This window comes from Dipteris shenzhenensis, chromosome 14 (assembly GCF_047967505.1).
Source record: "Dipteris shenzhenensis isolate YYH24624 ecotype China chromosome 14, Dip_SZ_1.0, whole genome shotgun sequence".
Lineage (NCBI taxonomy): Eukaryota > Viridiplantae > Streptophyta > Polypodiopsida > Gleicheniales > Dipteridaceae > Dipteris > Dipteris shenzhenensis.
Genome location: NC_141609.1, coordinates 14,288,073 through 14,303,457, shown reverse-complemented (window position 1 = coordinate 14,303,457; position 15,385 = coordinate 14,288,073). Strand labels below are relative to the sequence as shown.

At 45.1% G+C, this 15,385-nt stretch overlaps 1 protein-coding gene across 2 annotated transcripts in view; it reads right to left on the bottom strand.

The window, feature by feature from the left end:
* Positions 1–14,075, bottom strand: part of LOC147894233 (pfkB-like carbohydrate kinase family protein) — an 83,809-nt gene extending 69,734 nt beyond the window's left edge. For both annotated transcript variants that reach the window (XM_087384783.1, XM_087384784.1), the window contains exons 1-3: positions 13,986–14,075; positions 13,243–13,541; positions 12,997–13,073 (exon numbers count right to left, since the gene is read on the bottom strand). In XM_087384783.1, coding sequence (XP_087240909.1) covers positions 12,997–13,073; positions 13,243–13,541; positions 13,986–14,011 — 402 coding nt within the window. In that variant the 5' untranslated portion in view covers positions 14,012–14,075. The remainder of the gene's footprint in view (positions 1–12,996; positions 13,074–13,242; positions 13,542–13,985) is intronic.
* Between the last annotated feature and the right edge of the window lie 1,310 nt (positions 14,076–15,385).

Here is a 15,385-nt window from a genome sequence, read left to right as displayed (position 1 = left end):
TCTCCGCAAGAACGAAGTCATTAGAAGGTCCACCTCTATCACCATGAATGAATCCACAAGCAATGAGAGGATCGAAGATAAAGGTCAAATTTCAAAAGTACATGGGACGAAGGGTGAGAAAGGCCATTCCCACTTGCAAATTTTTTGTGGACGGTGGCAATATTGCAATGCAAATGGAGGAAGAGTGCTTGATGCACTTTCCTACCACGCTTGTAGACAAAGCCATTAAGTGGTTTGACCAATTTCTAGATGGCCATTTTATGACATGGACAGCATTGATTGAAGCCTTCCTAAAAAGCTTTAAGCATGAGTTCAGCAAGGGGGATGTGATGCTGAAGCTCAACAAAATCAAGAAAAAATCTGGGAAATCGATGCAACACTTAGCAGCCCGCATGAGGGTACTCACGAATCGACTGACCACCGCTGAAGATGAAACAACGCTTCTTTCGTGGTTGTTGAAAAACCTAACAAACGGTGCAGAGCTAAGAAACATGGAGATCATGCTTCACAAGGCAAATGTGATCGAGAAGGGGGTCACCTATGAGCCCAAGCCCAAAAGAAGGGCAAAGATGGTAATTGCTGATGTGGATAGTGAAGAAAGATGTATTGGCTGTCAAAAAAGACACAGTCAAGATATAAAAGGAGCTAAAAAGCTTCTAAAAGAGTTAGAAATAAGAGCAGCTCTAGAAAAAGGAGAAGTCTCGTGCCACAAGTGCAAAGTGGATGCATATAGTGAGAAGTACCTAGTGGTCTGCCATGTTCATCAAATTTTCTATCATTCCACATGACTAGTTGCCTGCTATCTCTTCCCGAGAGGAAGAAGGAACTTTTCAAAGAATACTCCTGAAGCTGGCCCAAGCTTCTAAAAGAGTTAGAAATAAGAGCAGCTCTAGAAAAAGGAGAAGTCTCGTGCCACAAGTGCAAAGTGGATGCATATAGTGAGAAGTACCTAGTGGTCTGCCATGCTCATCAAATTTTCTATCATTCCACATGACTAGTTGCCTGCTATCTCTTCCCGAGAGGAAGAAGGAACTTTTCAAAGAATACTCCTGAAGCTGGCCCAAGCTTTCAGGATAGCATCCATAAGAGGGGAGGAAGGAACTCTGAGATGAATTGATGTAAAGATCCATCTGGCACTATCTTGCCAATATCCACTAGTGGAAGGAGTGTAAGATTGTATGCATCTCAAGAAGAAATCCTCCCAAGGTTCTTGCCATGGCAAGAGTCCTCTCATCACCACCTTGCATAATAAAGCTATGCTCTTCAAGTCTGAATCTAAAATATTGAGGCCACCTTCCCACTTAGGTGGATAAGAGTCTCCCAAGCCACCCCAGCTCTAGTATCTGCTGAACTATTTAGACCACTCCAAATAAAACTCTTGATCGATCTTTTGAGCTAAGTGATGCAGTCCCTAGAATGGCACCAACAAGAACAAATAAACCAAGCCATGGCTAGCAAAACTTGGTTGATCACCACTATCCTAGAGGCAAGGTCAAGTTTGGATGAGCTCCAAAAAAGAAGCTTCCTTCTAACACTCTCCTGAACAGGAGTGAATTGCTGCGATGGAGAGATGCCCATACCACCCTGGCAGCCCAGATATCTGATAGGGACACCCCTATGAATCCAAGTAAAACCAAAATCAGCCCCAGGCTGGAGTGTCCTCATCACTAATCCAAGTTCTGGCTGTTGTTTATTGGCTGTACAACTTCTACCTTTGTTGTTTTGGAACATGTACAAAACACATACGGACAAAAACTTTCACATGCATGGCAATGACCGAGCTTCATAGGGTGTCATCTTCTTCACCACTGTGGTGGGACCTATTAAGCATATATGCAGCTGTAAACATTGCTTTTGCCCAAAACATGTTCAGCATACCCATGTCTTTGAGCATGGACCTGGCTGCCTCAAATAGATGACTGTTCTTCCTCTCTTCCACTCCATTATGTAGAGGAGTGTAGGCACTAGTTAACTGTTGCTTGATGCCATTGTTTTTGCAAAATCTTTTGAACTCCTTGCCTTTATACTCAACCCCCTCTTCAAAATTCTGATCTTCTTCCCACTTTCTTTCCGAACAAGAGCCTTAGCCTTGAATGCAAGAATTTGCAAAATCTTTTGAACTCCTTGCCTTTGTACTCAACCCCCTCTTCAAAATTCTGATCTTTTTCCCACTTTCTTTCTGAACAAGATCCTTGAATGCAAGAAATTGAGAAAAAGACTCTGATTTGTCGCTCAAGAAATACACCCAAAGATTTTTGAAATAGTCATCTACGAAAGTTAGGATATAATTCTTTCCACCAAAAGTTTCAGTGTTATAGGCCCATCCAAGTTTGTGTGCACAAGATCAAGAGGGGCTGCGCCCTTTTCTTCTCATATCTTTGGAAGTCTACCAATGCATCTTCCCATAAACATGGCCCTCACAAAAAGAGATATGTTTTAGCATACAAAGGCTTTTGGGATTGAGGCTCTTGTGCCAAAGGTCACTAGTGAGTTATTTAGATGTAGATGCATGCCTGTTCCGGCTTCATCACATTGCCATTAAATTATAAAGGTCTCCATATCTGCCGACAGATGCATTTTCCAACGACGACTGTTTTATGCAATAATGCACAGCCATGTGATGTTTTGGATGCATGTATGGAACAGCCATCTGATGCTCTTGAGGTAGGTCCTAGCTATCACGGGGATGCAAATTCTCAAAAATTGTGATGAGGATAAGCAGCATCTACATGTGCAGCCCATACATGAGCATCTCATGTTCGCAGATGAGAGCTACCTACTCTCAAACACCACCATCTTTGATTTACGGTTGATAGACTCATGTGCCAGCAAGCACATGACAGGTACAGGAGAGTTGTTTTAATCTATGAATCACTCCACAATCACATTGTGGAGATTGCAAATGCCTACAAGTTCAAATCAAAGGCCATGGCACAATTTCATTCTTGGCTTCATATGTTGAGTATCTGAAAAACGTCATATCTGTGCAAGAGAACTTGCTTTCAGCCTTTCATGATGATGGGAATGATGTTCCTTTCACAAAGATAAAATACACAAAAAAGGATTCATTTGCCAGGGTTGTTGGTGCTTTTGTTAGGCAGTTTGTGTTTGACATCTCTACTTCAGCCTTGGCTGCCCACAGCCCACAAAACCCTCTCGGGCCTTGGGCAAGTCCTTGCAACCCTGTAAATTACAATACATGCAAACATTGACAGTGCAAGGCTATATAAGCAAGCAGGCTGCAGCATTAGGCTATAAGTGAGCAAGCTCTAGTGCAACGAGCAGTGCTGCGTGGATCCTGGACAGCAGCACATTGAAGTACAGAACGTGGATAGCTACGTTTCTACAGACTGGTGCTGCACACAGTGTGCTAGTTTTTATAATCCAGTTCCCAGCTACTAGGTATCTTATCAATAGTATGTACTATACATGTTAGTTGTATCTCTATAATCCAATGTATTCACATAATCTCTCTCTCTCTCTCTCTCTCTCTCTCTCTCTCTCTCTCTCACAGCAGGTCACACTTTGTTTTAGTATTTCCACACCCACATCACACACTAGAACACCATTCACACACACTACCTACTTGACATACACTTTGACCACAAATTAAGACCAGCGTACTCCGCTCACCTTTCCAACCTGCTCAGAGACATTGACCGTATAGGATCGGGCAGCCTTGATCACACGATCCCTCCATGAGGCTGCCCTACACACTTTCCCACACCACTCATTCCACGCATTCTCCACCTCTAGGCGTATGATGACAAGTGTAAGGTTTTATGCCCACAACTCCAACTCGAAACCAAGCATCATCTTCCGGATAAGACAAAGATGATACGCGAGAACCGCCATCTAGTTCACCGGAAGAAGCAGACTTTCATCTGTCGCAACAAGGAGGAGTTAATAAGCATTTTATTTAGTAAAACTCTAAAGACTTTTGGAGGAGGTTCCTTGAGCGGAGAGCCTCATCCTCTCTCATGGACACCAAAATCTGGCACTCCAATGCACGTACACTATATGATGTTCCTAACCAGCCAGCACCCGATCTCTCACATGTGCCACGCCCCACTTCATGCACGCTTTTCACAGCCGGTGGTGTCAAACACACAGCCCATAAGCTTCACTACGGCTGAGCGAAAGATCACGAGGACCTCCGCACTGAATTCATTGCATAAAGATCATGAGGACCTCCGCACTGAATTCATTGCATATGGGATAGATACCTTGGCCTTCATCTTAGCAAAGCCCTTCAATGAAGCGGTTGCACAAGCTTCCCAGACAATTGGACCCTTAACACCATCACACCCATACACAAGGTAGGAGATCCCATGAGCCCGGAAACCTACAGGACCATTATAATTGGACATCTTATGTCCGAGATCTATGCATCAGTACTTGACACAGAGGTTAGCATGATCAGAGAGCTTTGGGGATTCAAAGCCAACATGGGACAGGCAGGCTTCCGGGTACATCATGGGGCCATGGATCATATACTTATACTCAGGGGGATCATAAAGGAGACCAGGGCACGGAAACAGAGGTTGTATTGTTGCTTGTGGACTTCCACAAGGCTTTTGACACAGTACAGAGAGCCCAACTCATTAGACGAAAGGCTTTTGACACAATACAGAGAGCCCAACTCATCAGACGACTACAGGAGTTGGGATACAATCAGGAAATCATATGGGCTGTCATGGCACTTTATGAGAGAGTCTCAGGTAGGTTTAGACTAGTGTAGGGTGGATAGAGGAGATCATGAGCACCATTGGGGTCAAACAAGGTTATCCATTATCCCTGACATTATTCAGCCTCTACACAGAACAGCTTGAGACCTTCATCGGGACCCTAGGAGGAGCTGGTTGCTCTCTAGCTGGATCCTTGCTCCAGAGATGATGTGGTCCTACTATCTTCCTCGGCAAAGGGACTCTAGTGACACCTAGATGCAATTCATACATTCTATGAGATGCATGACTTGAAGGTCAACCTAGGTAAAACCAAGGTCATGACCTTCAATACATCCTAGGTAGCCATGCACAAAGAGCACTTTACCTGGCTAGGTTGCCAGTGGAGGTAGTCGCATCCTACACATACCTAGGAGTCTTGTTCTCTGGCCTGATCTTTACGATGCGACCAGCATTACAAGGTGGACGGGGGTACGCCACATTGGTTAGACTTAAACGACACTGCTTTCACTCTCACTTCTCGGACCCTCAAACCAAGACTCTTCTCTTCGATTCTTTGGTTCGACTAGCAGGTATGTATGGCAGCCCCTATTGGGGGCCAAATCTGTCAAAGATAGAGTGGGCTGGAGTTAAGAGGCTTCACGTTCTTATGCTTCCATGGATGATCCGTAGAATGCCTTCTGCCCCCCATCAAATAGTTTTGGCTGAGTTCGGGGCACCCCACTACAGGTCAATGTAGCTTTCTAGGTCATCACATATCTCTTCCCCATCAGGCAGCAGTGTGGTTCTTGCACCACACGATGACGCAGGCTTCCTTAGATGGCTCTATCCTCCTCCATGGCATTGGCAGTAGAGGGTGACCACAAGTGTTGGTATTGGTATGCATGTACTTGCAGAAGGTTTGAGAGTCTGGGGCTCCACAGACAGGCTACCTCCCTTCCAGTATACCGTCAAGGCCCCCTCTATCCCGCTCACATATCACAAGGTGAACTAGGTCATCTGAGAGGAACTCCTACAATTACACACATTCAACCCTTGGTTGGCACCTCATGAGTTCCCTGTGAAGCTCAACTTCTACAGAGACCACTGCCTATGGATTTCAGCAAAGGGCTTCATCGAATCACCACAATACACAAAGATTCACCTCCCCCACTCCATGAGCATTTCGATCAAACATCACAGGTCGGTATCACTACCTTTTCAGAGACGGTTTCGGATCCTTACCAAGCTTCCTGTCCTTCCTAGACCAGAGATGCTTGGCAGCCTTCATAATGAGGCTGTACGACACAGGGGAGCGACTCCTCAAGGCACATAGGGAAGATCATTATGCACAGCTAGACTCTACTCAGAGCATGATCACTGAGTTCTTCTAGCCAGACAGCACCAACCAGCATGACTCACGGAGGCAGCGGCTGTATGGACCCGAGCTAGAGTCAAAGACACGCCAGACTCGTCAATGTATTGACGCACATATCACATTAGGGGACCTCCCTTCCACAAGACTGACTGTGGCACTTGTCCGCCACAGGGCTACAGCGAAGGGACTCCAACAAGTTGCACATATCGACAGCTGCTAGCGCTCGATCACCAGGTTTTTGCCACCACAGCAGCCTCACACATCACACCTCCCTCCTAGGCTCGACGCTCTCGTTGGCTTCCACTTCATGAGCTCAGAGGGTGTTCTCTCTTCATGTAGTGAAGCCGTCATGATCAGAACTATGGATTTTGTATTTGTTCTGGGTGTTGATGCCCGCTTAGTGGCTCCACCCCTCAGCTCATTGTATCAGTTTCTTTTAGTCTCATAGACCCTTTTTGGTCTTCCGAAGACTTTTGATAAATTCTCTCTCTCTCTCTCTCTCTCTCTCTCTATATATATATATATATATATATATAATCCAATGTATTTGGATCACTTTTTTTTCTTTTTGGTGAAATTTATTTGTCATAAGAACAGTCCCAAGGAAAGGGACAACCAGCTACAAACATTATATGACAAGAAGGCAGGATAATTTGGATCATGTCAAGAATCATAAAATGATGGTCGTAGAGATGCTCGGAAGAATTGATATTTAGCCAGAGAGGGAGATCATATTGATGTTGATGATTGCGGTCTTTCCATATGGTCCATAGTGCCCAATAGCAAGCCCAATAAAAAAGAAGATCATATCCTAGCCTCATAGGATGAAAACCAAACAGCCACAATTTCTCCAAATGGAAGAACCCCAAGTATAGCCCATCATAAGAAGAACTTCTACCGAAGAGGGAATTTAAAGCCCAAATGTGCTGCAATCTTTGCCACCACCAACGAGAGGTGGGTATCATAGACCAGATGCAATTGGCATGAATGCCACGAGAAGAGATAGGGCCAACGAGGGCATTGAGAGAAGGAAGGAGAGGTGCTGCTAGGAGGTGAGAAAGAAAGAAAGATGTATTAACGTCTGCGCGCTTATGGGACTAAGTGCGCAACAAAGGTAGACTCATACAAGCCTCAGTGGGGCTGGAGCAAAGGGCGCGCTAGGACCCTTGCTGAATACTAGTCTATGCTAGCAAAATCATAGTCAATCAAACACCAGTCAAGTACAAGCTGAATCAAGTCGACCTCGGAGTTGGGGCTCAGAAACTAAAGCCCAGCACGGTAATGGCTCTCTCGTGAGCTGTGAAAATATCTTGTATCTGCGTCTGTCGAGCCATCTCGCGCTATGGTGGGAGGCACAGTCTCCTCAATCTTTGAACTCTCTAGGCTATGTCCAGGGTGACCCCTCGTCTCTGTCACTCCCCCCTGAGGAGAGTTGTGATAGGTCGGCGGACCTCAATAGAATGTGCTATGGGCACTCTTAGTCTCGTGCGTGATCTTTGCATCCCTCTCTCAGTGGTACCGCGTCGGCTCTCTCTACTGATCCAAGTTGCCCTCATATCAGCTAGCTCCTCCTCCTCTACTCCACTGTGTCTTGGGGCTGACTCATATGTATAGAAGTCTGTGACGCGTCGCTATGTCCGGTTAGCCTCCACGGTCTAGCTATCTCCTGCTGCTCTCTGATCCGTCGCAATAGTGTTTCCATGTGCCAGCGAATCTCCTTCAAATAGAGCCCAATACAGACCTAGTCATGGAAATGGATCGGTCGTGATAGTGGACCGAAGCCAGGTAGAGACAGTGGTAGCGTCCCCGTATCTCATAATAGGTTGGGAAAATATAGAGAAAATGCTCCTTTGTCTCAACCACCCCCAGCATACATAACATTCAAATCCTCTGCTCTTTGGGTATACCTGTAGCTCTCCTTGCCTCAATCCTCAGCTAATGGGGACGAAACCCGCATCTGTCCAATGGCAATCCTCAGTGCATGTGAGACTCCTCTATCCTCGAGGTACTGGGGTCTAATGATGAATCCCTTCTCCGACACTCTCAGCAAGTGGTCGTGATAGAGCTCAATCTTGGTAGGGAACTCCTGGTTCCCTCCCCAAGTCTGAGATGTGTGGAGCTGGAGGAGATCTAACCGTATGATACGGTTGATCTCATCTCGTGGGATCAACTCAGGAGATGCATCCATGCTGTACTGAAAGGGAGGAAGTATGTCCATCAAGATACCATGCCTGGCCAGGTGGATATACGTGAATACCATGTGTCTTCACTGCCCTCTGCTAGTCGTTTGGATGAGCCTTGAAAGTCTCTAGTGAGGTACGTGTTAGACTCTGTGGATGAAATTCAATGTCTGAAAGATGGCATCAACCTGGAGAGGTGTCATGGCGAACTCTGCTTGTACTATCTCATCTGGGACTGAAGGCTTACAACGAATCATCCTGAACCCCATGATCACTTGTAGCCGCTTAAATTTCCTCCACTCTGGCTTCGAGAGATCGCACCCTGAAAAGGACGCTGCATACATGGCAGTTGGCCGCACTAGCGTATCCAAAAGCCAGCCCTTCGTCGGTGGATCTTGGAAGTGTGCCTGGAAGCACTATTGCTCTAGTCGAGCCAAAGCACCCCATCCTCGTGTAAGTCGTGCCTAGGCTGCATGGGTCATTGTGAAGAGGGTTTCTGTGAAGACTGCTCCCAAATACGTGTATGACTGTACTATCTCCACTAGGTCGCCACGATAAGTGAAGCTGAGTCAGTGGAGCACTGCTCGTGAGGTGTTGAAGACCATAACCTTGGTTTTTCCAAGGTTGATTGTCAAGTCTCTCTCTCTGCAAAACACCTCTAGGGCCTCCGGATGTCTCTACAGCCCTTCCGCAGAAGATGATATAAGCACTATGTCATCAGCGTATAGCCATATCTGTGTCATGAGGTCGGCCAATAATGATCCCTCGCCTCCTGGGCGGTCCATGAAGGATGTGATCTCATCAATGTGAAATCCGAAGAGAGTCGGTGAGAGGGGGCAACCCTGCTTTACCCTGATCGTGCTATCAACCCAAATCCGATAGACCACCTGGGGCACGAACCCTGCCTCTGACTTACTCATATAGGCTCATCACCCCCTAGATCAGCGTCTCTGGAATCTACATCTCTTGTAGTCTCCAGATCATGCGGGACGTGAAACTGTGTCAAAGGCCTTCTGAAAGTCTACGAAACATGTGTAGACTTTTTGGTGTCTGGACCTCGCATCGTCAATGATAGCCCTCAGAGTGAAGATGTGGTCTAGTGTAGAGTGTTGCCTCCTGAATCCTGCCTACCCTAGTGCCCACTGTCCCTGTGCCTCTGTACGATTGCTGATCTCCCTCTCTAGTACCGATCCATAAAGCTTGGCCAGTGTGTGGCCAATCATGAGGGTGCGGTAGTTTCCTCCAAGTGGAGGAGGGGGTATTGTGAAGTCATGTATCCGCAAAGTGAAAGCTAGGGGGCCCAACAGGTAGTCCACTATGCTTTTCCCATCACCATGTGGGAAACACGTGAACTCTCCAGATGATGGCCATCTCTGAAGGCCATTGTAGATGATGAGATCATGTACTGCTCCCAATCAAGTAAAATGCCCGTATACTGTCACATTATTCAGGGCATCTGCAGAATGTCTCAGGATCCCTAGCTCTGCTGCATCTAGCTCCAGGACCACGTGGGGATCTCTCTCGTATGCAAAATCTAGTAGACCCACTTGCCTATCTGCTGTCATTGCATTGAAGTCCCCCAAAAGGAGGGTGTCTCCCTGCCTAGAGAGCTCTATGATGTCATCATGTATCGTCTCAAATGGGCTGTGTCCCTCTGTAGTGACCTCATGAGCATATGATGACGTGTCCGGGGGGAAGTAGCATACTGCAATGAAGACCGGTGGGGTATGTGGCAGCTGTATTGGTATCTACATATGACGTGCATGTTCCTCTTTTCGTACCACAGATACGAATGCTTGAAGAGAGCAGCCACTCCTCCAAAACCTCATACCCCACTCTCTCTCCTCAGCTCTCTCCTGTGAGCTGCTGACTCCCAGGTGTACCCTGTCACTGTGGGCAGCCCTCTCTCTGGGCTCTCATGTGTCTCAGTGTAGAAAATAATGTCTCTATCTGTATATGTCTCTGAAAAGCTGCCTGGATTGGACCAAAGAGTGCCATACAGCCATATGCAATCTGCCCTGTGTCTCTGTCTCAGAGGCTCGACACCATCATGCACTATCTGTGTCTCCTCCACCTCTTTCTATCCTTTCTTGAATGATAACCTTACCATCTCAATATACAGCCCATTTTCCTTCCTGCCTCGCAGCCAGCACTCGGGTTATCCCCTCCCTTCTGTGCTCTTGTTGTTGTAAGAGCGTGAGATCATCATCCAAGTATGTTCTAGTCCCCTTCAGAGCTGCCCTCATGCTCATGAAGGTAGAACGGTCTGCTAGTGTCCAGAACCTCACAATCATAGGTCTCGTTGGTGCATCATCCTTTCCTATCCTCAAGCTGCCTCAAAGGTGAGATTGACCCCAATCTTAGTGATCAAAACTTCAGCATCTGCCATGGCAGTGTTCCCAACTGCTAGACCTCTAACGAGGACGTTTAGTGCTCTACTGTTCCTTCTCTTTTCTTCTTGTAAGGCATCAGAAATAAACTCTTTCTTTATTGGCACTGCTTTGCAGAACTCCTCATGCTTCCCTTGTATTGCCATTTGTAAGGCAGCCTCTTCCTTGAGTTTTGCATTCTCTGTTTTCAGCATGTTCAACTCCTCATTGAGAGGTGGGTGGATTTCCCCCTCTTCAAATGGGTTATGTGCTTTCAAAAGTTTTTTCTCTTCCTTGAGCTTGGGCAAGGGGACAGAGAGAGGAAGGTCTGAATCAGAGAGCGATTAATTTTTAGAGAGGGGGGGTAATTTTCAGCTTCATATCATTAAACTTACTTTAATTTGTGGCTTCGAGGGGGAGGGGGAGAGAGAATTAATGCAAGATTTGAATAAAAGTTGAGTACGGGACATATTGGCGTGCATTATTTTACCCCCACAGTTTTTTAGACCATGGATAGTGTCACTATATAAGAAATCTGACCACTCACTATCATTTGAGTTTTTGCATGATTTATATCTATTTATACTATCTATTACCCATGGATAAGGGGAGGCAAAACCTTATACAAAGACACAACTGAGATATCAGCTAACAGTATCACACAGCAAACACGATCATCCGATTAAAGAACCCAGTCTTTGAGGCGGTCAATAGTCTCAAGATGAGGTACAGGCTGAAAATCATGGAGCATTTGTGACAATAAATACCATATAGGCCTATCATGCTGTCCCAAAGCATACTATCTGACAGCTGCAGGAAAGAGATGACCATACCAGCTGCATCAAGCACATCAGAAGATTCCTTTGGACCAAAGAAAATAAGAGCTATGCAATTCCTTTGGATCACACACACAGATATAGAGAGAGAGGCAGATATGTCAACATAACTTTTCTAATGTTTCTTAAGTTTTAGGGACTTTAGGTACTCGAACCTAAAACACTTCCAAAAAACTTGTCAGCAGATGGACCCCGGTTTATGCCCAACAGATGAGACATCATTTCAAGTATGCCCACCATGGTTTAACGAGTCCTATTGTTAAAGATGCTCTATCGTAAGGCCCCACACAAGATAAAGAAAATAAAGTGTTCCCCCCCCTCCCCTTTGTCACCTTTGGTTGGATAGTCTTCAATCTTCCGCAATCTGTTATCCTAGTATCGCATCCAGTTGCTTGCCCACAACCAAGCCACAACCTGAGTTTTTTGTCTATAAAATGTTAACGTTTGTAATTAGCTTGATATGTTTTTAATCTAATAAGGGTTATCTATCTCGATACAATATAAAGAGCCAAGTTCTCATGCTTGAATACATACAAACCAACTCAAAAGCCTGTCTTCACACAGCCAAGCTATGCTATGGGGTATGGAGCACACTTGTAGGTGGCAACACCCAAGCCTCAAAAGGTCGACTGCTATGTGTAAACTTCGTAGCTAATAACATTCTACTTAGCTAGATCCTTTTCTCTAGATGGCTCTAAAGTGTGTAATTCTGAGAACTGGAGCTCTCTAGATATAGGCTAATCAAGGTTAGAATATTGTTAGACGGCCACGTGGTATTATCCCATATATGTATTACTTTTATGATGGGATGCCACGTGCCATATGTAGGATTATCCCTATAAGCATATGTGCTATTTGTCATGCACCCCATTGTAGCATTATCTTGGAAATTACATGCTGAGCACCGCAGTCTTCCTACACAAGGTCACCCAACTCAAGTCTAGACTAAGGAGACCCACCATAGTTCATGGCCCAGACAGCAGGAGATCACAGACTACTTCACGGGTACCCCAGATCGGTGGGAGACTAGAGCATCCCCCATAGCTTAGAAGCCCTGCACAGAAAGCACCCACCTCATTCGGGGTACCATCATTGTGGCATCTTGATGCCACAAAGAGGAGGTGAGGATGCCAAAGGCAGATCTTGGACATGTTCCAGAAACACCCAGACTCCTGATTGGACCACCCTTGACCGACACAGGAAAGGACAGTACATGACAGGAGCTACTTCCGAAATATGGAGTTTCTTTCAGTTCATGCTGTTTATAGTTTCAGTTTACCAATAGTTTCTTGGAGGTGTGATAGACACCTCTAATTCCTCAATGGGGGGTGTACTCTCGTACAAAGTATCTTTGTGATGCCACATAAGCAAACACTCGGATCCATGTCCTACTCTAAGCATCTGAATTTATTGCAAGCCCTCTGAAAAATCTGTAATTGATACACAGATTGCTTCTCCATAGATAATCTTCATATCGAGCATGTCCAGTTTTACAGCTGTGATTAATCAAATCAGTCGTATACAGAGAACTAAAAACAATGAAGAAGGGCAGAAGTGAGTTAGCCCTACCACTTTCAAAGCAGATATAGCTGCGAAGTAAGGTGCCCCAGTGTACTCTCGGCAGCCTCCCACAACTGCAATCTTACCTGCTTTCAATTTCAACATCTTAATTAAAATTCAGCCATGAGGTGAGTTATTATTTTCAAAATAGCGACGTCATGCACCACACTGAAGAGTTAAAAACGCAGTTCCGATAGCAGTGACGACATGCGACCATAGAGATCCTGAGAAGAACGGAATTCGATGTATGCATACCCGCTTGACCCTTGTGACGTGATGCCGAAAGTGCAGGAACAACGGCACGCAAAGCAGGGAGAATCTGGTCCAGTTTCGGATTCCCCATGAGTTCAGGGACGCTTGGATTATAAGAATTTCCCTGCTCCAGAGACGAAATCGCACGAATCCCAGACGTGCTTAAAGGCCTGAATGTCAAACAGTGTTGTCCTCTTAGACCACCGTACTTGTCCAGGGACACAGGAAATCGTGTAATGATGCCCAGATTTAAGAGACGATAAATTGCCGTGTCAACACTGGCTTGCATTTCGTGTTTGGACCTGAGATGATTCATATGATCCATTATTCCAGGAAGCTAAATTACAGATCAATGCAACGAAATCGTCAAATTCTCCTCTCTCTCTCTCTCTCTCTCTCACACACACACACACATTTTTGTGAAAACTCACGCTCACTTTTTTTGGTGAAGAAAACTCTCTCTCTGTCTCTCTCTCACACACACACACACTTTTTTTTTTTGGTGAACATTCACACACACAAATCCACCGAAAAGAAAAACAAAAGAACGAATTAAACAACGCAGCAAACTCCATTGTATCGTGTTTGGACTGATGGACATCGAGAAAACTTTGATCAAGCTACAATTATGCAAACCAAACAGGCGAACAAGATGATCGAAGTCTCGTTAAGATACAACCAAGAAATCAGAGCTTCTAAAGAAGAGAGAGTGCAGAGATAGAGGCATGAACCATGAGAAGCCATACCTTGAGAGCAATGCCGAGAAACGCATGGGAGTCAGTAAAGAAGGCTGGAGACGAAGAAGTACACGGTGTCCATTTCACCTTCCTCCACTTGTCATTTCATCCTTAAACTTTAATTTAAACAATAAGAAAATCCCTAACCGCCAAAGGGTTTGCCCAACCTTTGCGCGCACATAGTTTCTTTTTTTTTTTCCCCGGGCAAAAAAAGAGATTTTATTCACTTGAATTTTTGAGGGCGCACATAGTTTTAGCAGGTTTTCCATCCAGTTTGAGCCTCACCGGCATCAAGGGTTGCATTTGCCTTCGGGGAACTCGATATGCTCACATCTATTAACAGCTCATGAATATTGTTGCTTTTTCGGAAGATGATCAAGGCAATGTGGGGAGCTTGTTTGAGAAATCACATAAGCTTTGTCTAGCGTCCGACTCCAAATGCAGCTTGTCTAAGACATCTGTGCTATGGGTCAATCAAGATCCCCTCTCGGGCTAGGCAAATGATCTCCCCGTGTAATGGATTCACTGAGCGGAGGTAGTCAAATACTTGGGGGCCCCCTTAGGCTTAGGCTTGTCTATATGGTAGAGATTTGATTGGTTCAATGATAAAGCTAAGCAAAAGAATTGCTCTTGGCACAAGTTGTTTTGGGCTAGAATGCCTAGGTTCTAGATATACAGCATGTCCTGGTAATACATGCTATAATTTTGAATTTAAAAGTCCCCTCCTTACATGTACATATCATAGTTACATTAGATATATTTTTTTAACCTCTTCTGTCCGCGTAAGTCCCCCGATTTAAAATCCCCTAACCTGCTACCTTACATGTTTATAGAGTCACCACCCCGGGGTAGAGGATGCTCTGAAACACTTGCATGCAAAAATATCAAGACATGCTCAAGAAGTTCCTCGCAAAGAGTGGTATGAAACGGGTTGGAAACATTCGGCGGTCTGCAAAGGGAATATATCATGCCAAAACTCAAAAGACTTTCGAACGGCAATGTTTACTTGTTCTTTCCCAATCGTGTTCCTTCTATGGCTAAATTGGAGCAGTTTATGGCCTATGAATGCGAGATTCTTGTCAATGGTGGCTACGTGGCAAGATTTCGAGGATTCCTAGACTCCGAGAGAAGTTTTTCGAGCAAAGCAAATTTCGAGCGAATCCCTCTAAAATAAGTAGTCATTTACATGAAGACAATCATATAATATTCTTAATGTTTAGGGTTTATGGATAATCAAACATGTTTTCCTGATTAGCCATATGACTTGAAGCTCCTATGCCATGATTCATTTCATTTCAGCTAAAAAGTAAAGGCAATGCCTTACCCATGTTTTGCAAGATAGTTTATTTGAAAAAAACAATCACACTCATGATGGCCAATAATGACACTAGAAGCAAACAAACACATCA